Genomic DNA, 23,474 nt, shown 5'->3' on the forward strand with positions numbered 1-23,474 from the left:
TTCAAGTGGCAAATACTGCGACTACTGTGATCAAGTATGTACAGAAGGCCAGTCAGTTGATATACTTAACATTTCAGGAATTCACGTTATACTTTACCTGATTGGTTGATTCTAGACTACAAGGGCATAAATCTTTTATCCTTGTCTGAAATTGACAACATGATGTGTATTAGATTCATTGCAATTGTATCTTTTGACACAAATTGGTATCGAAGTTTAAACATTGTCATTATTCTAACTCCATTTACTGCGTCCTTGTAAATATTGATAATAAACATGAAACAGCAGATGGTCTGAATTGCTTCAGATAGCTTTATTTTCGTTACCTTGTTTCAAGTAATTTGATTTACCTATAATTATTAGAAATATATAACTTGATATAGTCTCAATATGGCTGAAATACTGCTGATATGGAGGCTCAAGGGCCAATCTGGTTTTATAGACCTCTGAATTCCGTGTCCTTTAGAAATGCGTCACAGGCAGAACCTTGCTTAAGTCTGGTTTCCAATGCAATACCACCCTTGTTGACGCTCGATGACGGAGTTGGGTGGGGGGCAGGGTTGCTAAATAACATTTATCTACCATGGCTACAAACACTCATTCTGGTTCCGTCAAAACAAGCAAACGTCGACATATGTCTTGGTCAGATGAAAAGATATTTCCTTTCACCAGAGATTGGTCAGAATCGAACCCTTGTTGTTGGCAATAACTATGGGGCAATGTGCACTTGATTATATTTTCGTATGTTAATATTATGAAACATTTTGCAAGAGAAAGTTTCTTTTGCTCATCAGTATATTAATAAACACCCTAAATATAAACAATATATCATATTTTCAGACTCTCTTTCTTGCCTTCAGGCTATCAAAAATCGTTCTTGCAAACTTCCACTCATAATCGAAATTATTGAATTATATTATGATCTCGCTACTGGCCAATACGACATCGTCCTCTGTTGGTTACCCAGCCACGTTAGCATTTCTGGGAACACAATGGTCGACCTTGCTGCCAAGGCAGCACTCAACAAATCTGTGACACCACTTCTAATTCCATACTCTGATTACAAAGATAGCATTAGAACTTACATCCGTGATCTGATGCAGAAGAAGTGGGACACCCAAATAGGCATACACAAACTACGTGAATTAAAACCCTATATTGGTTACACCTACTTGGGTTGTCAGTCAAGATTTGAAGAGGTCATCCCGCGACGATGTCGTATTGGTCACACAAGATATACTCCTGAATACCTATTGAAAGGTGAGGATCCTCCGTTTTGCATCCCTTGTGATGAAAGAATCACGGTCAAGCATGTCAAGGGATAACTATTTCAAATCACGAACTATGAAGGATGTTTTTACTAATATCAGTTCTCATTTAGTTATTGCATTTTTCAAAGAAATAGATTTGTTAAATGATTTGTAAACAGATAAATATTTTATGATTGGGAGTTTAAATTAGTAAATCAGCTGGCGGCTGTATCCTCAAGGGGGGTTAAAGTACAGTAAAATTATTGTCCTCTTGTGAGGGTATGTAAGTCCCAAAACATTCAAAGTCAATTTAAACTATCCGCTTTTTTAATCGTAGAATATGTGTAATTTTAATACATAGCTAGATTATCTAAATTGCTAACGGCTGTAAGGATGATGTAAATCCAACAAGGGCCCATGCAGGAAGCATATGAACTGTCAGTCCCCATGGTACCTAGTATGGTGATTTTAAAAAAATGTTTTTGATTTAATTATTAGTTTTAAATTTTGTCTGTGATAATCTAGTAGTTTACTGTCCTTCGATGACAGGTTTTTATAATGTACCTTTAATTTCTATTAATCTATAACTTGATTTAGTCACGATATGGCTGAAATATTGCCAAAGTGACTTTAAATTTTAACTCACTTACTCACTCACTCAAACGGTGAGGATCAGTTTGAACACAAGACTACCAATATGTGGTGGCTACCATTGGATAGATAGGCAATGGACACCAATGTCTAAAGGTTACCTTAGACAGCAAACACAATCTGTTTATACCAATATGTGGTGGCTACCATCGGATAGATAGGCAATTGACACCAATGTCTAAAGGTTACCTTAGACAGCAAACAGAAGCTGTGTGGTGGCTAATGTGTGGTACATGGTGAATAAAGACTATTTTCATGAGTATATGGAGATTACAAATAACTTAGTTTCCGTTTTTGCGGAAACCTAACGGATACTGGGTAATGTAGGTTTCCGCTAGGTTTCAGTATCCGGAAACAGACAATGCGAGTTTCCGCATAGTTTACAAAACTGAAACTAACAAATCTAGGTTTCCGTCAAGTTTCTACAACTGAAACTATCATTATGCGTTTCCATTTAGTTTCAGTTCGCTGAAACATTCAAAGAGAAATGACTTTGTTTCCGCTATTGCGGAAACCTATTGGATACTGGGTAATGTAGGTTTCCGCTAGGTTTCTGTTGGTTTCAGCTTAGATGAAATGGCAAACTTATAATTAGCTTTGTGCTGTTCCATTGGGGGACTATATTTACTTATTGTTACATTTGCAAGATAATTTCTGTTTACAGAATCCAGTTAGGGTCAATGCAGGAAGCAAAAGTACTGTTCGTGCCGTAGTCCCTAGTATGTTGATCAACCTTCAGGTGTTGGCAATCTATAGCTCATTTTTATACTGTACCGGTAAAGTGTTTATGGTTACATGCCAGTTTTAGTGTACATTTGTGATAGATTAGTTATTTTACTGTCCTTCGAAGACAGGTAAGTATATAAGTTTGTTTTATTTCATGTACACATTTACAAATTTAGAGTTACGACTTTCATAGTCACGATATGGCTACCGATGTGACTATGCAACTCACTCACTACCATTCTGCATAACTTGTGAATGTACAATTTATTACATTGTACCCGAAAAACAACAAACACAGTGACACATGCACTGTTATGATTCATCTGTTTCATTATTGTGAATAGCTCACATTTCAACAGTACTCAACAATGTGTGTGTGTGTGTGTCTGTGTGTCTGTCTGTCTGTCTGTCTGTCTGTCTGTCTGTGTGTCTGTCTGTCTGTCTGTCTGTCTGTCTGTCTGTCTGTCTGTATGTGTATGTATGCATGCATGCATGCATGCCCATATCAAAAGGGAATTTTCAGCATTGGAGAAAACAAATTCTGTATGAATATGCAAATACAAATATGTCAAAACCCTACAACATTTTATGCATATGATGAAATGAGGTCTACTAGTGCAGGCATAACATATTTGCTGTGGTATTTATAAAACAGATTTCAAATTCAAATTCAAATGTTTATTGTATGAAAGGTCATGGGCCCATATACATATACATGAAGTGTACATTTGAAGCTGTCTCAATGTATCTTAACATATACACACTAACAATCTCACATAGTAAAGACTTGGCAACTTGCTTACAACCATGAAGCTTCTGTTGCACTCACACTGAGCAGCCAACAATCCTCTGATGTGGTACATATGACGCAGAGCCTTGAGTTGAGCCTGAGTTTTGCCACACAGAAAGGGGAAATATAACCAAGTTGATTACAACAAGGCTTGAACCAGTCCACAACCGCAAACAGATGGTGTATGCTCTACTTAAGATTTGTGGGTGAATATGAAGAGTCCTGGTTGATGTCTGGCACAACATCGTTGCCATCCTTATCATCCCACACAGACTCTTCATCATCCTGCAAATACAATACATACAATGCTTAGTAAAACTGCAAAACAGCCAAAGTAACACATTTATACATATTCATAAACATGCACAGTGGTACATCTGATCACAATGAAATTATATAATTAGAACGACTAATTTGTATATGTAACCAAAATATTTTTTCACAATCACAAAGGAAAGATATGTAGTATACATGTATATTGTATCTTCCATTTGACATGTCACTTATTTTATTGATTGGTACCAGAAAATAGCAGCCAACCCAGTATTCTGAAGCAAATTGTTGTAATATTTATTACTGTTACTGTACTCATATTCAAGGTAACATCTACTACCAAATCGCCAATTGAAATCGAAGCATATGTAAAACGGTACATACATATTTTAAATAGATACGAATTATGTTTAAACACTGAATGTAACACATAATTATATATGTGATCTTATTCAAATTGAAATGACCAACTCAACTGAGAAAAGCATACAAAACCTAACATTTCCCATGAATGAAAAATCGTGGGTATTTCTTAGTTTTATCAACTCTCTAAGGAAACATTCCCAGCAATATAGTAACATAAAATATTATTTTTTATGTGACCTTTAATTTAATTTAAAACTGTAAAATGTGTAACACAACTTATTCACTTTCAGTTACAGTTACATATCTGGTATACAATAATTACACTCTTGCTCGACAACGGTATAAGAATCCATACCGAAACGTCGCATCATATATAATAAAGAAGTTGTTATCCATAAACTCTCTTACTTTCTTATTTGTCACCAACTTCTAAATGCCAATCAAACAAATTACAATAATTAAATATATTCATTATTGATATATGATGGATAGCAATGGGATAGATCAAACTGAAGTCGTTAAATGAAACCTATGAAGTGAAGTATTTTGGACTAACCTGATGAGAAACTGCCGTCCATTCCAGACGATTCCTTGTTTCCTTGAAACAAACGACTGGCAGTGCGGACAGAAAACTGGGTCTTTTCTTTGAACTGAAAACATATCAACATATCTTAACTTATGAAAGTGTAATCCCATATATAACATATGTTAAACTTATGGTTACACTGGAATCCACGCACTGTTACATTTTGAGTGATTATATTTTTCACAAAGATAAAGAAATTTATTCTATGTATCTATTTAGTGTTTACTTGTTTTTGACTAAATGCTGATGAATAAAAAATATTGTTTTAAGATTTCCTTTAATGAAATTAGGAGCATGGTATGGTGTAACTATAAATGATTACCAAGCCAAGCCTCTTGTCAATCTCCAACAAGTCAGTGGATCCACAATACGTATCTGTAAATCAAATAATTGAAACAATGATTCTTTTAGAAATGTTATACGTGACTTGTGTCAATGCATTGTAAGGCTAAGAGGTTCAATAATTGATTACCTAAATTATTACACAAAGCTATGAGTGTAAAGTATATGTTATAATTGTTTTAATGGTAATAAAATGATAAAAAGATGTACTGGTATAATTGGATAAATACCGCCATATAGCTGGAATATTGCCGAGTGCGGCGTAATACTAAACTCGCTCACGTAGATATATTGAGCTGACATCACATATAATTAGATAAGTAAAGTTATAATACAGGGAATGTACGTAGATCTACGTGTAGAACTGAAAAGAATGAACATGATATAAGCATGTCTAATACATGTGCATGTTTTGAGCTCAATAGGTAAATTACTTACCTGGTGAAGTTTTACGTCCAGCAGAACGTATATTGCCTACTCCTGACAGGGTTTTGAAAAATCACCTATTTGCCACTAACACAATCTCTCATGAGTAGGACTCATGGAGCTCGATGAGGACTTTTAAAGTAACGTGAATATGTTTTCAGATTTATTCACTCTCTAGGCCTACATGTTGATGCTTGACACTGAGGAGGAGCAATTAGTGCCCATAATGCGATGAGAAGACCCTTAAGCCCATACAAGCCCACTGTTGGGTACTCACATTCAATCTGCTCATTTCCACCTTCACGGTCCCTTTGATGTCGGCAATGTAAACAAATAAAACAATGGCGACCGGATCACGTCCACGCGAGACTACCTAAATCATTATAAAACACACAGCTGACATTTTATGTGTATAGTGTATGTTTATTTTGTTGTATAACGCGGAAAGATATTGTCAAACTGTAATGTTAGATTTAGATTGAAAACAACAACAAAGTGTTTTTCCCGTGAGCCTTTGCGAGTCGCGATTTTCAAAGCCGCCTCAGTTTTCCTCAAAGCACTGAAAGAGAGAATTCGCTACCTGAAAAGAAAGATGGAAATGGCTGCGAAAAACTCGCAGTACCACGACCCTGTCAGGTAAGACCAATTTGTTTTGTTGTCAAATAACGTTTTATGAATTATTTACTTTACGTACAGATAATCCGGATTGGTAATCAAGCTAATCTATCGAATTACAGCCAGTGGCCATAGGTATTCGCCACTATGCATTATTCGACTTACATGTTAATTTGGTGCAGCTAGAAATATGTCTTGAATTTATTTGATATCCGTTTGATATTGTTCATATTTTGCACATGGGTTCTGAATCATCTCAGCTTCAAAGACATAATTTCCGTTTTATTTTCAATTCAATGCGTGTCATGGTTATGGCAATTTTAACATGGCGGTCTATGGGGAAAGAATACGCAATGTTGTATATATGTTGCTCATGTAACTACAATGCGGAAAATTATGTATCTGTGACCAAGATTATTTCCTAACAGCCTGCATAATTTGACAACCAAATATGGAAAACTGAATTAATGAAAATTACATAGCTACACTAAAATAGCATGCAAGTCTATGAGAATTTTGCCGACTGACGTATATTTAAGTCCCCTGACTGTATAAACAGTTTTGCACGAACTATTTTCAAAGGTTGGTGAAGTAAAATAAGTGTCTATCGAAAAATATACTACAATTTTGAAAAATATAGCAAATAGATTGTATATTAATTGATTTGTTTTATCCATTTAGGCTGTTGAGAGGAAACGTGTCACGACCACTCCTGGAAGAAAAGATCACCCTCTCTAACTGAAGGTATGTGTTTATGGTACTATGAAACATAGACGTAATTTCACTTTGAATATTTTATTATTATGCTTCCCTAGATACATTTTCACAAAATGAACCATACTCAAGTTACATTTGCAAATGGATTTGAATAACCGGTAACTTAATCATGATTTCAAATTGGACCAAATAAACTTCACACCTGTGTGAAATGGCAGTAAAACTGACCCCTTGATTTTACAATACCGTAATTACTCCAAGGTTATGTCACATGAGATAACTGAACTTCATTCATCAGGATGTTTATGTCAGGCCGTTCACTTACTCATTGCATAACCTTAAAGTGATAAATCTGTAGTTTGTTTGTTGGTATAAATGTCGCTGCAATTGTTTGGGGTTTGTTAAACCTCAAATGAATGAATGGAGAAATGCAAAGAAAAGTAACGTGTTATTGTTTATTTTTTTCAGCTGATGATGAGTCTGCAGACTGTATAACGAATGACCAAGGATGGTCAGCTGAAACATGTGTGAAGGTAATTTTGACCTATCTGTAGTGACTTTCATTATAAGTAGTAAATTATTTCCAATTCATAGAGTAGAGACAGTAGTTTATGGATGTCAACTCCTTTATTATGTGAAAACATGTTTCAGAGTGAATGCTTACCCCTTCGTCAGGTGTAAGCATTCACTCCGAAACATTGTGTTTTCACATAATAAAGACCTTGACATCCGGAAACATTCGCGTCTTGTATTATTCACTTCTAAATACACCTCAAAGACGTAATGGTGTAAACATACAGTCACTACTGGGTGAATATACTTGTGCCTTCAACAATACAACTGCCTGACTGAGTTTGGTTTTACGCCGCTTTTAGCAATATTCCAGCAACATCACGGAGGTGGACACCACAACGTTGATGAAAATCTATTACTAGTACCATTATTACTACATAGAAAATGCAATAAATGTTCAGATATTATATATAACATATTACTACCTCTGGTCTGGGAAGCATGTAACTCCAGAGCAAAGTTTGTATAGATTCTGTGTCCTCTTTAGAAAATAAGATATTACATTCGGTCAATGAAGTGTGATGAATTGCATAATTTGAGTTTTGAGAAAACTAGTGCAAAGTGTGATTGTTCAATTTAGTTCTCTTTATTCAAACTTACTTGTGGATTACTCATTTTAAATCATCCTTGGCATTGTCAGTTTCTTGTTGATTGATGTTTGTGTAATTCATCAAAATAACCTAGTAATTCGTTATAACCTGCCATTTTCAGAAACTTGCACAACGCCCAAACAGACTTGCATCTATTGATTGGCCAGATAGACGATAGAAAAAGGTAGCGACAACACTCACCATAGACATGACATCACCAGTCGTGAGTGACGAAGATGACGTCAATTAGTTGCATTCCGTCCCCTTTGTCTGTGAGTCCAGCAAGCTTATGGCATACACGACGACACTGGACTTGGAAAGAATCTACACCTCCACTGCTCTCGTCAAGGCCAACAGGAGGACGAGGATGAGGCATCCAACCAAAGTAACAGAGGGATCTCCGCTCAGGGATGCCCCTTACAGGGCCCACTGACCAGCTCTTGCAATTTAATTGAATTTATTTTCAATTTCATAATGTAATTTTTATTTTATTTTTGTATTGTAAGCTGTATGTTGTTATTGTATATCATAGTGGATGTTTGGCGATAGTTGTGACATAGAGTGTGTGGCTGAATGCCAAGGCGTGCAAATAAATGTCCGATGCAACTATGTTTTATCACTGTGTTAAGTTGTATGTTATTGTTATTTTTCATCATTAGCCTGATTTTAGAAATAAATTTCGTATCTAACATGCTATTTCAAGATAATAAGTGAATGAAAGTTTAACTGATGAAAAATTACAACTTTGTTATAAATGATATATGATTTCTAAAACTGGATTGAGTTATGCCAACATGTTTTGCCCTGTTCTTTAGTGCTATATTACTAGTTATATGTATGATCTTTATTTGCCTTAAATGCTAATCCATACCATGTTGAGAAAATAAAACAATGAATCTTATTATATATTCTGTTTTTCTTTAGTAAATGTCATGATAATAACAAATTGCTTATATTGTTTTGAACAAGAGTTTATGATATAAATAAAGAAGAATGTTTACATTTAGCTCTTTGAAACGCATATGAAAACCCGTGAACCTGAAATTGAAACCGGTAACTGAAACTATGCGGAAACCTTGTCGGATTGTTGGTAACTGAAACTATGCGGAAACTATGTCGGATTGCTGGGAACTGAAACTATGCGGAAACTATGTCGGATTGTTGGTAACTGAAACTATGCGGAAACCTGTTGGAGTCTTAATAACTGAAACCTTGCGGAAACCTGATGGATTCAAAGTTAACTGAAACTCAACGGAAACTTCTTGGAGTGTGGGTAACGGATACCTTGCGGAAACCTGTTGGAGTGTGGGTAACGGAAACCTTGCGGAAACCCTTTGAAAGTAATTGTAAGTTTCCGTTATTGCGGAAACTCAATGTAAAAGAACGGAAACTCACTGGATTCTAGGTGGAAACTTAAGTTTCAGTCCACTTTTTTACCAGGTTTCCGCATTGCGGAAACCGAGTTATTTTGCTGTGTTTTACCTTTCTTTCTTCATTTTTGTATAAATATTGAAAGTATATATGAAACAGCAGATAGACTGTACTGCTTCAAATGTCTCAAGTCATGTCACTGATGTCCCGAGAGCTGGTTACCCGGGTCTTACTAGTCGTCAGGGCAACTAAGAGGATTGGGTTATTGCCGTGTCTTCCTGTCTCGATGTGTAGAGTGTGCGATGAAAGACTGGGTTTACATAGTGCTCTTCTATGCTTAATATTTCCAACTACATTCTGCCAGAATATTGGTGAAGTCGTTGTCAAAACATATACAGACACAAGAGATCTGTTTTATCCAGTGACTTTATCCCCTGATCATTGCCACCAGCAGCTTAGATCACTGTTCACTAAGCCATGTTACCATATACATAGAAAGTATGCATGTGCCTAGTACAGGAGTTTACAAAGAGGACTTAAATGTAAACTTAAATCAAATCGCAGCCATCTTCCTTCGTTAACTTTCAAACATAATAACCTCGTTCTCAGTCTCATAAACATATTGTATTGCACTATTTTTCTATCCGTTGAAAGGGTTCCATTAAGCTATTAAACTGTCTATATAAATTGATTGCGAGCTGTTTTCTGTATTACTGTTCCATGATCGATGGCACATATCGGTAGCACCTTTTCAAACAGCCAATGAAAATCACATTTATTAGCAACACACTGTGAAATCTAGAAGGATTGATGTGAAAACCTCATTGATCTACAACGAGTACAGGCCTGTGACAGGAGGGTGAAGCAAACACTTTGTCACCATGACTGCTCAAGGATACTGTCACTGACAGATTCCCAAAAGGGTTTTGATTATGGGAGATCTTAAGGTGATCATATGATCAAATGATACCTGTAAAATCTTCAAAGATCTGCTTGATAAGCATGATGCATGCCTTCATAATGATGGAAGTAATACACGTCTCCTTCCAGCTGAAGGTAATGCTGCTGGAGACTTATCTGTACTTGATCTAGTCAAGAGGGATAAATAATTCAAAGCTATAAAAATGAAGGACCTTTAAAATAATGTCACTCTTCGTTCGGTTATTGATTTTCTTAGAAAACAAAAAGTCATTGGCTCCCTCCCTCTGCAAGCCGTCTGCGTTTTGCTGTTTATTTTGTTGACAGTTACATAGACAGATTCTTTAATACAAATGCATAAAATCGGTGATTTACAATGTGATTAGGTTGTCTGACAAAACATCCACTTGCACAGTTTGAGATCGATTGGATCATTGGATGAAGAGATATTTACAAAAAAACGGGTCCACATGCATTTCATGTCAAACTATAAGTCCCCATGGTCCCTCGTATGGTGATTTACCTTCGATTGTTGGCAATATATAACTTGTTTTGATATTTTATTGTCTTCTGTAGTTAAATGTTTTAAGGTTTTAATATGAACGGCCATAACCCCTATGGGGGAGTACCGATACAAATAATAAGGGAAAGGTCCTTGATGATTTTCTCTCAAATAATGATCTATGCATATTCAACGATGGAGCAAACACTTATCTCCATCCTGCCACTGGAACATATTCTGCTCTTGATCTATCACTTACAGCTTCAAATCTTTTAAACGAGTTTGATTAGTTGGTCCAAGATGAAGCTCTTGTACAATTTTTACTCCTATCAATCCCGGGGATGAACCACCTTCAACAAGGTGGAATTTTACTAAGGCCAATTGGCTATGCCCTGAAAAACTTAAAACTGACAATTTCAGGAATGTTCCTGATCCCATGGAACTATGTTCAGACGTCTTAAATACCATTGGAGACAAAACCATTCCTGAGTCCTCTGGAAACCTGCACATACGAAAACCATGGTTTGATACAAACTGAAAACAAGCTACAAGTATTTCCGACAACATCCTACTGTGCATATCCTGAATGCTTTTAAAATGACAAATGCCAGGGCAAGACGTACCTTTAAGCAAGCTAAACGTCGGTCATTGAGGAAATATGCGTCCAAAATCAACTACCACACACCCATGTCCAAGGTGTGGAACATGATTCCAAAAATTAAGGGCGTGTTTAACTCACTCACTCATATTTTCTGATCAATTATTTACAAAGTTCCTTGGAAATACTGTTATAATGGTGACTGTATTTTTGAATTTTAAATTTGAAAGAATAAAACATTTAAATGATCCCTCCTACATGCTCAATAAAACCAAGGTCAAACAGTATTGACGAGTTGCTGTTGGGAACAGATTCACAAAATATTTATTGGTATCTTACTCTAAACACAAAAATCGTCGAAGTCGATGCATAAATATGTCTCTGGTATTCCTAGAACAGATTCTAATGAGTGTAAATTACCCAAAAGGGATATATAATGGACCATTGATAAAATGTGAGCATGTGTTGAAGGACTCGTGGTCTGCCTGCTGTAGACGACTAAATAACATAGCCATGGACGACCTCCTATACATTTACATCAATTTACACATCAAACAGAACAGAAAGTGACTTTTCTTACCATGCATCGTATATCAGCACAAATGATCTAATGATTAATGCATATCAACCCTCCATGAATACAGAGCACATTTCCATGTATATTGAATGCAGTTGTCAGGAAACCGATACTGATACACTTTAGAGAAAGTTTATATTCTCAAATTTCAAAACTTGTAAGTGACAATAGCGTAGGTTGAGTTGACTTTTAGTGTTCATCGTGATCATAAGACCTTTGCGTTTTCATTATTATTAACATACGAAGCATATATGATACGCGGCATTTCCCTGTTGTTAACAATATAACCCAACTCAAACTATGTATGAGGAAAATGAATACAATTTGAAAACAATGGTCTGGAAGTTTGTTTAATGCTAATGACTCATTGTGACAGATTATCTGAAGTGATGTTGCTCATTGGTCTAAGGTGTTTTGAGGTATGGGTAGTTCAGCTCAAAATATATTTAAAGAAAACAGTGGCCTCTTGTATCTTTACCTTATGGCTGAGATATTGCCGACGTCACGTTAAATATTAACTCACCCACTCAGTTGTTTCTGTACCTTATTGCTGAGATATTGCCGATGTGACGTTAAATATTAACTCGCTCACTCCTTGTTTCTTTACCTCTACTGAATATTCCATCACAAGGGATAAGTATTTCAATGTCAAAACATTGAAGGATCTTTTTTATACTGTTAATTATGATTGAATAGTTAAATTTTTAAAAGAATTATATTTGTTGACTGATCTGTAAATAGCTAAATATTTTATTGTTGGTAGTTTAGATAAGAAACTGAGATTGTTAGTGGCTGTACCCTCAAAGGGTGTTGATGTAGCGTAAAATTATTGTCCTCCGTAGAGGGTACCGTGAGTCCCAAAACTTTCATAGTAAAATGTAAATTTACCATATTTTAAACGTAGTATCTTTGTTCTTCCGGCTAAATTTTCCTACAATCGCCAGCGACTGAAGGGATGGTGTAAATCCAATTAGGGTCCATGCAGGTAGCAAAAGCACTGTAAGTCCCCATGGTCCCTTGTATGGTCATCTACCTTCAGTTGTTGGCAATCTATGGCCTGTTTGTGTATTGTATTGTCATTTATGGTTAAAATATTTTAGATTTAATTACTAGTCTTAAATATATTCCTGTGATAATCTAGTTGCTTTACTGTCCTTTGCAGACAGGTAAGTATAACACGTCACAATTTAATTTTCTAGACTCACAAAAGTCCAGAAACTCTACGCACTGTGGACACTTTCTGACAAGGGATTTGACCAAATCGAACATGCAGTTGTTATAAATACATGCCAAGGATGAAAAAATGAAAAAAAAATGTTTCGAAAACTGTCAATTTCAACTCGCTCGCCCATGTAAAATTCATGTAAATCTTTTAAGATACCATGTTTTCACGTTGTATCATGTTTTTTTCTAAATCGAAAAAGATAGATACAGTATGTTGTTTGTTGATACATTATTCCAGACGCACCAAATGGTCAATGGTACTTCGGTTCTTTCGGAAACCACATTGGAGGTCTCCAATGTACCAGATTAATCGGTTGTTGACCATGCGCTCCATGGTTTTACTAACACAGCTAGTTAGTGATATAGGACGGTAATTTGAGGGATCAGGCTCCGATTTCTCGAAACAAACTTAAGTTTTTACTCAAATTTCAAACTGAGTTTGACTATTTGAAACAGCTAAATTTTTAAATCAAGTGCATTTTTGAAATAAAAAAGCCCAAATAACTTAAGTAATCTATCCACCAAACTCAAAATGTTTACTATGTTGGGTTTAATATCGATTTCAATCTAATCTGGGAAATGCATTTTCCTGCATTGTCTCAAATTTGAGCAAAAACTCTAACTTAAGTAGACACTCAGACTTAAGTTTGTTTCGAGAAATCGGGGCCAGTATGATCCAGGCCAGGCTTTGGTATAGGGAAGATAATGGCATTGTGCCACGAAGGAGGAGAGTTTCCGGTTGTCAAAAAATCATTAAACATATTGAGTAGTGTTTTCAAACTTGAATCAGGGAGGTGTTTCAGAGGCTGATAATGAATTTCATCAGCTCCTGCAGCAGTGTCGTGAGCCTGCCCCAGGGCAGTACGTAGTGCATGGAGAGAAAATGTTTCATTGTAATCCTCTCCATTATTAGAGTTAAAATTGACTGATTTCTTTTCTTGTTGGGTTTGGTATTTCTGGAACTGAGGGTTATAATTTGACGAGGAGGAGTGGTTTGCCAACAATTTCAAATTTATTTGTTAACAGAGAGTCACCATCTTTAAGATGGCGAACACCAGAGTTTGATCCTTTGCCCTTAATCTTTTGAATCATATTCCACACCGTGGACATGGGCGTGCGGGAGTTGATTTTGGACACATATGTCCTCCATGATCGACGTTTAGTTTGTTTAAAGGTGCGTCTTGCTCTGGCATGTGTCATTTTAACTGCATTCAGGTTATGTACAGAAGGATGTTGTCGGATGTATTTTTCCGCCTTCTTCCTATTTATTCTAGCTTGTTTACAGTTTGTATCAAACCATGGTTTGTGTATGTGCGGGTTTGCAGAGAACTTAGGAATGGTTTCGTCTCCAGTGGTATTTAAGATATAAGAAAATAGTTCCATGGGTTCAGGAACATTCCCAAAGTTGTCCGGTATAAGTTTTTCATAGCAGAGAGTTTGGAATAATGGCCAATTGGCCTAGTAAACTTCCACCTTGTTGAAGGTGGTTCATCCGCTGGATCGATAGGAGTAAGAAAAGTTGGGAAGTGGTCACTTCCACAAAGGTCATCGTGGACCGACCATTCAAACTCGTTTAAGAGATCAGAATCCGTAAGTGATAGATCAAGTGCAGAGTATGTTCCAGTGGCAGGATGGAGATAAGTCGTTGAAGATGCATGGATAATTATTTGACCTTTCCCTTATTACTTGTATCAGTACTCCCCCATAGAGGATTATGGCCGTTCAAGTCGCCAATGATCTGAAGATCTGATAGGCGGACAGTTGAGGAGGGAGGAAGATAGAGTGAACATAGTGTAAACCCTATGTTCAGAGTCATGTGGATAGCAACAGTTTCTAGGGTGGTGTTTAGTGGAACAGGGCTATGGAGGATGCCCTGCCTCACCAGGATAGAAGTGCCTCCTGTAGCTTTAACACCTGGAGGAGAAAAAGGAGTGGTAGGAACTGTACCGACGGATGTCAAATTTATCATTTCTGTTCAGGTAGGTTTCTTTGAGACAAAACGCGGATGGTTTAAAGTCTTGGATCAATAACTGTAGTTCATTAAAATTATTCTTAATCCCCTGCAATTCCATAGAATCATGTTTTGTGGATTCATGAGGCTTCCACTGGTGACATGTCACGTGAACGTGAGGAAGCGTTTGAAGTACTCCTATTGGTGTCAGGTGGAGATGGAGTCCAGAGGACCAAAGGAGTTATGGACCTCGTCGGGGACCTCTGAAAGAGAGGTGGCCTTTGGTTTTTGGTTTGGCAGTTGCTCAAGCTGCCTTAGTGTCTGTAGTTTCTTTTCTTTCTTTTTTGGCGCACAGTTTCCGTTTCTGGCTTTGGCATTGGTTCTGGTGTTTATGATTCAGAAGTTTTGACTTTTGGCTTTGGAGATGAAGGGTTTGAGAAAGGGTGAGAAGATCTGGCCCATGTCAGATCGGTCTGACATGAGATGGTTGCAGTAGTGGGTGAAGGGCGAGAGACGGCAGAAGAGATGCTTGAAGGGGATACAGTTAAACTTGCAACCCTCTTCTTAGCTTCATTAAATGAGACACTTTCTTTGTGCTTGATCTTTATGATATCTGATTCGCTTTCCCACACGGGACAAGATTCGGAAGAGGCCATATGGTTGCCACCGCAGTTTGCACACTTCACTTCCATAGTACAGTCTATTCCCTCACGTTTGTCACAACAGCGGTAACAAACAGCAGAGGAATGACATGACTTGGATCCATGGCCAAACTTTTGGCCGTTGTAGCACCGGAGTGGATTGGGGACATACACCTCCAGACCAATGCTACAATAACCAGCTCTAATCGATTCAGGGATCTTCGATCGGGCGAACGTAAACAGATAGGTGTTTGTTGGTTGAACAACACCGTCCTTCTTGATGGTGAATCTCTTCACAGCTGTGACAGACTGCTGGGAAAATTCATGGACAATTTGTTCCTCAGTCATGTCAGACAGGCATGGAGCTCTGTCCCGTACAATGCCTCTACACGTGTTCAGTGTTTTTTGTGCGCTGAGACAGAAACCTTTACATTGACAAGCTCTTGTAATTTCAGTAGGTTCAAGGATTGCTGTCTCCGAGCACATTCTTCAAGGACAGAACCGGACCGAAGCTTTGTTACATTGGCAACCTCTCCGCAGATACCAGCGATACCCTTGGACACTGCAAATGGGTTCAATTGCAGTGGTTGATTGTCACCAGCTCGAAGGGGCGTACTCTCATCAGACGACGAATTGTCAGAATCCATATGTCTTCGCTTTGAACCGGGGTGTTGGGAAGCCATGTCGTAGGGAATGTGGTTCGGCATCCCCTCTCCCCACCAACCATGGAGTGTCAACAGGGGGATCTTATACTGCAGCGGATCTCCAAGCTGCCAAGACCGGGGATAAGGGGGTGTTATACTCCAGCGAATTTGACATGAAATGCTGTAGTTGTCTACCAGTTGTCAGGATGGTTCGGCCCATGACAATCACTTGGAGACGTACAGAAATCTGATGTCAGTATCACCAGATTGGCCCATGAGCCACCGCCTTCTGTGCATGGGTCTGCAAGGCTATTTGGTTTGGGCAGAATATCAGTTAACATTTTGAACATGTCCAAAAGTGTTTTGTAGTACCAAATTTTGTGGAAACATTCCATGCACAGGGCAAGGCGTGACAAGCCGATTGGTAGAATCGGACCTATTCTACCACCCGTCTAGGCAAAGTCAGGGTCGAAGTGGTATGTTGGATTAAGGAACACTATTGCCGGTTCCGTCATCCTCAACCACCAGACTCCCTTACAACCGACACAGGAGCGCAACCCACGGCAAACGGGTTGCACAATTTGGTCGCCTCTTACGACCAGCAATGGGGTGCTGTGGACCTATTCGACCCTGGGTCCACACGGGGGCGAAGAGCCATTAGCATTACCCCGCACCCACCACGAGGAGGTTGCCCTTCAGGGGTGCATCCTAGAATAACGTTCTTGGGTTGACGAACATGAAATCAAAGTCCTTTTACATGTTCGTCATCTCCTGTTTCAGCTGTTGTATATTTCGCTACTGTTGTTTTCCAACTGCCCCGCGTTATACGCGTTAGACACAGTTCGCTAAGATGTCTGTTGTTTTGTTGTGTAAGTGTTTAATTTCCTCGTTCATTGAGTCCACTTTACTCAAGAGTTGTTCAGTTTGCTCTTTCAAGGCATCTGGAATGAACTCTTTCAGTTCGTACTTGTCCGAGTCTGCCGGTACAGAAATGGCTGCCAGGGTGGGCGGCATGTTCTCCTGGTCCGGTGGCCTCTTGAGGCCTGTTCTTGCTCGGGTTTGCATATATTCATCCAACTTGGGAGCAGCAGACTTAGATGGAGTATCCGGATTTGTTTTACCTTTATTCACTTTCTTAGTGGACATTATATTTCATTTAGTTAGGCCGGGTTCGAAGAGCTTGAGTGACTAACCACTTCGACAGACAAAATTGCAAAAATGTGAATGTACCATTTCAACGTTGTGTCGATACACTGTCCCCTGGATTTCGACTCATACAATAGGATAGGTTGTATTTTTCAATCCAATATTTTAAAAGCAATATCTGGAAGTCATGATTTAAAGGCACAAATGCATGTATTGACTGTTCCTGATTGGACACAATCCTTCTCAGCTTGCTTGGCTAAGACACCACAAGCTTTAGAAAACATATTTTTAAGTTAATCCCAGATATTCATAGTAGTTGACGGTTTCAATTTTCTCATTTAAAATACACCACTTTTCATGTTTTGATACTTTGCCACCTTTTTTGAATACTACAACCTTGGTCTTGTCGGTATATATAGAGAGTCCCCACTTCTTGCAATACATATCTGGAATATCAAATTTATTTTGCAAATTTATAATACTGTCCCCAAATAACACCATCGGCAAACAGGAATGGAAAGTGTGTTAACAGCTTCGTCAATAGATGCACCACTATAGGTACTGTTCATGATATCTTTAACAAGTTTATCAATATATATGTTATGGCCAAAATTATGAGTTGAAATTATTTTTATGTCAAAATTTTAAGTTTTGTGCAAAACTAAATTGGCCTAGATTTTGGGACACTTAGCTCAAGCCAGGGACCAAAGGAAGTATGAGAGTAAGGAGATGGACTTGAGATGTGAGCTCATGGTCAGCTGGACTAGATGCTGTTAGGTGTGAGGATTTGGAGTTGGAGGGTTGGCTTTAATGTTTGAGAGGGGCGGTGGGGTAGCCTAGTGGTCAAAGCGTTCGCACATCACGCGAAGACCCGGGTTCGATTCCTCACATGGGTACAATTTGTGAAGCCCATTTCTGGTGTCCCCCGCCATAATAATTGCTGGAACACTGCTAAAAGCGGCGTAAACCAAACTCACTCACTTTAATGTTTGAGGATTTGAGGACCTACATCATACATATTAATGTCAATCATTCCAAGCACTGATGAAGAATAAAAGTCAAGTCAACTGTATTGAAGGTATTGGTATTTTTTGTTGAAGAGGTTCATGACATGTGACTTTGAAGTTGAATTGAATCTTAAACTGAGTATAGACTTGAATAGAACTGAACAAAGGATTTTGAAACTACAATATAGAATGAACAGGATAAGGGATAAGATGCAACCTTGATGCAACCTCTCTCATGTTTCCCGAGAGAGTAAGTAAGTCCCGAAACATTCAAAGGAAACTTAAATTTGCCAATTTGTTTAAAACGTAGTATCTTTGTAATTTTACATCATGGCTAAATTTTCCTACACTCACCAGCGGCTGAAGGGATGGTGTAAATCCAGCTAGGGCCCATGCAGGTAGCAAATGTAATGTAAGTCCCCATGGTCTCTAGTATGGTGATCTACCTTCAGTTGTTGGCGATCTGTAGCCCATTTTTATATTGTACTGTCCCTAATAGTCGTATATTTTAAAGTTAAATGCTACTTTTAATACCTCAAATTGTGATCTTCTCGCTGTTTTACTGTTCTTTGTCGACAGATTTTATATTATCTATTGATAACTTATTAACTGTTTTAGTCACGATATGGCTGAAATATTGCCGATGTGACTATAGATTTTAACTCACTCTCTCTCATGTTAAGTGTGTGATTCTACTTTGCGTTGTTTGCTTTCCATGCCCATATGCATGTTTGCCACAAGAATGTACATTACAGGTGTATACCTGTCATTCGATGAGAAAAACTTTCCACTGCGCGGTTTCCCAGTTACGGGTTGCAGCCTTGTGATTCATACAAGAAACTTAAAATCACCATTTTTGTTTACAAAAGAAAGAAAACAATCTCTAAGAGGAATAAATAATACAAAATATATTTCTGGGAAGATTTAAACAAAGGATAAATTAATAACAATCCCACCTAACCCCAAACTAGTGTAAATCTTGTACAAGTGCTAACCCTGTCTTATCACAGCCGTAGTTGATTTTAGCATTTACCGTGTGTATGTGTGTGTGTGTGTGTGTATATATATATATATCCCTGAAACTAGATACTTTATTCCCCCCAACCACCTTATACCTATGTCTTGACTACTACTTCTTATCCTATGTGTTTCACTGTGAGAGGGGGATCAACTGTTTCGTCACGAAACAAGGGCTCAGCTATCCTCGGCTGTCCCCAACTTAGATAATAAAACACCCGTCGCGCACACTTTATATACCCGCTAGCAGGCCTAACCCACTAAGCGATGAGCACACACCCGCCCCTGAAACGGAACCTTCCAGCGCGTGTAGCCAATCGCCGCGCCGAAACAGCGATCACTGCCAAACAATTTGCCGCTTTTCTTTCTGATATATTTATGTATTATAGAATTGAAAATGAATATTTGGTCGGTTGTGTTATAATCTTTCCTAAATTCCGCCAGTGACTAAGATATCAGTTCCTGTGTGGTGACCTATATTTTTATGCGGGACTCTAGAATGGTCATGAATACTTTACTAAGAAAATCAAGAAGAGCAATTCTGTATTTATTCGGACGATTCCTGCTTTCAGTCTTATATAGGACTACAATCAAACCCATATGCCATGATTGTGAAAAGTTTCCAGTGTTCAATATTTCATTGAAGAATCGTTTATAAAATGGCAATAATAATGAACAGGGTCTTTTAAGAGCTTCCGCAGGAATACCGTCTGCATTAGGGAATTTTGTTTTATTGAATTCATAATTTCTTTGTCAGACATGACCGCTTCCGTCGTGTAGTGGTTAAGGCGTCCGCCAGGTAAGCGGAAGTTCGCGGGTTCGATCCCGGAAGACTCATACCAAAAGACGTAAACATATGCTACTTGTTGTTCCCTGCCTGGAGCTCGGCATAAATGGGTAGAACAAGGACAGGTCGGCTCGGAGTCAGTATAATGTGTCTGCGTGGGGTAGTATTCAAGCTTAACTGCGGCATGGTATCCTAATGGTTGTTTCTAACATGTCTAGAAGTTCGTACTTTTTCGTTGTAAGTCCTCGCATTGTTTGTCAAACCATTTGGGTTGTTGTGTACGTTGTTTGTTTGTGGCATGTGCTGTGTTTCTGGGAAGAGTATCGGGATATCAAACGTGTGTGAAAATGTATCAGGAGCATGCTTCATAATATCAGAGAACCTACCGGTGTATTCCGACCTCCAGGTGCAACGCTCAATGTACTGTGTGTGTCACGTGCCACTGGCTGGTCACGTGATGTTATTATAACAACCGTTATTGTTAGATGATCAATCCTAAGATTCTGGAGTGTTCACTAGACATCTAGACAGCTACGCTGTAATCGTCTACGCTATTCCCTTATGAACCTATGAACATGAAGTCACGTTTGTTGTCCCATCCCGATCTCTCGTTAAGAACAAAGCTTTCTGCACATATGTATGAACGGGGTCTCCTGTGTGTTGACAAATTCATCTTTAGAGCTTTTAAATATATTAAATGTATCGCCGTCGTCATCTATCTCTTCCAGAAGAAGATACTTTCCATCTTCGCTTTCAATACAACATTGCTCCTGACCAATACGAGCATTCAGCTCTCCTAAAATAGTGAATGTAGTCACAATAAAGTCTTTATTCACTGTCATTAATCATAACTCCTAAAGTTCAGTGCCCGTAGAGTACATTACAAGTATATCATAGTATCAAGAATTAAAACTAACATCTATCTAAAAAATGGAATTTCAGATTTGGGCAATACAACATAAAAATGGGCTGAGTATCACCAACAACTGAAGGTAGATCACCATACGAGGGACCATGGGGATTTAGAGTACTGTTGCTACCTGCATGGGCCCTAGTCAGATTTGCATCATTGCTTTTGCCTTTGGTCATTGAAGTTAAAGTTAGCCAAAATTTAAAATCACAAAAATACTACGTTGTAAAATAGTCGGTAAGCTCAATTTACCTCGAATGTTTTGGACTGAAAGCCCAAGTGGGTGCAACCGATAGTTGGCTTTTCTTTATGTAATTTATTGACACTTACTCGGATGTCCCACTTCTTCTGCATCAGATCACGGATGTAAGATCTAATGATAGATTTATGGGATCAGAAGTGGTGTCACAGATTTGTTGAGTGCTGCCTTAGCAGCAAATTTGGCCAGTATGTTACCAGAAATTCCAACGTGACTGGGTAACCAACAGAAGACGATGTAGTATATCGGCCAGTACTAATATCATTATATAATTCAATAATTTCAATCAAAAGTGGATAAATGACAAATTTTTAATAGCCTGGAGGCACGCAAGAGAGTCCGAAAAGATGATACATTGTTTATATTTGCTTGTTGGTGTTTTTTAATATATTTAAGGGTTGGTGATATCATTATTATTATTATATATAGGTATTTATATAGCGTTATAGTCCATCCCATCTACATGCATGCTCAAAGCGCTTTGTTTCTCTCGGTCATTGGATGTCAGTCTCAACGGGACATGGCAATCTCCATCTCAACTCCCTGGGGAACATACAACTCGTGCAGCTACTAGGCGCACCAAGTCATGTGACTTTCCAATCCTTAATATGGCGTTTGTTTCTGCAGTCAATATAGAGCTGTTATCCGGTATTCGAGAAGAAATTGTTGTTGACGCTCTGATGCTCATTTTAATGTTCAGACAGGGTAGAACTTGAAATTGCCAGTCATTTGAAAAGTTTTGATATAAATTAAGGTACACGACCTCTCAATCCAAAGCCATTTAAATCTTTTATAATGACGTATATCCACGTAGTGTCATATGCTTTTTCTAAATAAAAAAGATAGAGACTGCGTGTTGTTTATTAATAAGAGCGTTAACAAATGATTCGAAATGCACTAAGTGATTGACGGTGCTTCTGTGTTTGCGAAAACCACATTGAACATCGATGATTAGGTTAGTGGTTTCTAATTACCAAACTAGTCGATTATTTATCATTCGTTCTATGGTCTTGCAAACGAAACGGTCTTCTCCCATTTGTGAGAACTACCAATTGTGTGACTCCCAGTTATGAGTCAGTGGAGTAGGTAATTAACAAAGAAAACACACCATACTCCCCTGTCTGATAGAATAGATTAACCCTAGCTAATGACTGATTTGCTATGTAACTGAATCTTGTGGGAGTCTTAATGAAACTTTAAAAGATACATTGATTAACATACACTTTGTGTAGGTAACTTCGTGATCATTGAAAGAGAAATTAATTTACCTACTCAGATTTACATCTGTCTCCGAAGCTACAAGATATAGTTTAAGAAATAACTCTGAAATACAAGTTTACAGTCGAACTGCCTCTTATGCCAAATCCTTTTTACCCGGCACTACCCGTTATAACCTGGATACCATTTTGAACGGAAACAAAGAATTTACTCCTTGTGTAAACCAGAAAATAGTTGAATCTGTCTACGATTATATCATCAAGACACAAGACTTCAAATTTTCTCAGGAAAATGCTTAAATTAACTCAGCAACCTTCTCATGATTGATTTATATTCCTACAATAGCTTGTTAGACACACACAACTGTAACTCTCTATTTATGACTACTTAGAGAACAGTTGTATTTGATGTATACTTAAAAATATATTTATGCACTAGTCAATATCGATGATGTCACATCCTCCATTTCATTTTGTATTTTATGTTGCATGGGAGCGGTGTTAACATAAGCAGTAATGCTTGCTCACCAATCCCAATTCATTTTCATAAATAATAATAAAATATGTTTAAACCAAAATGACTTTCAAACTTCATAATAGTCTATTTCTTCTGTGTAAATAGAATCTTGGATAATGTTTCATTACTCATCAATAACTCCTGTGGGTACTCTTCAACAACTGGGATGATCCCACTTTCATTGTGGGGTGTGGAAACACCACCTATGTGCACTGAACCATTAATTCATGTGTCTCACAACTGGGAGTTCTCACAAATGGGAGGACACCAACGAAACTGGCAA

General features: G+C 37.9%; 1 protein-coding gene across 1 annotated transcript in view; it reads right to left on the reverse strand.

The window, feature by feature from the left end:
* LOC124281705 (protein TANC1-like) overlaps window positions 1-17,477 on the reverse strand; it is a 31,024-nt gene extending 13,547 nt beyond the window's left edge. Inside the window, exon 1 of the mRNA XM_046717656.1 lies at window positions 17,240-17,477. Coding sequence (XP_046573612.1) covers window positions 17,240-17,477 — 238 coding nt within the window. The remainder of the gene's footprint in view (window positions 1-17,239) is intronic.
* Between the last annotated feature and the right edge of the window lie 5,997 nt (window positions 17,478-23,474).

The sequence above is a fragment of the Haliotis rubra genome, unplaced genomic scaffold, assembly GCF_003918875.1.
Source record: "Haliotis rubra isolate DU_JTF1 unplaced genomic scaffold, ASM391887v1 Scf288, whole genome shotgun sequence".
NCBI lineage: Eukaryota > Metazoa > Mollusca > Gastropoda > Lepetellida > Haliotidae > Haliotis > Haliotis rubra.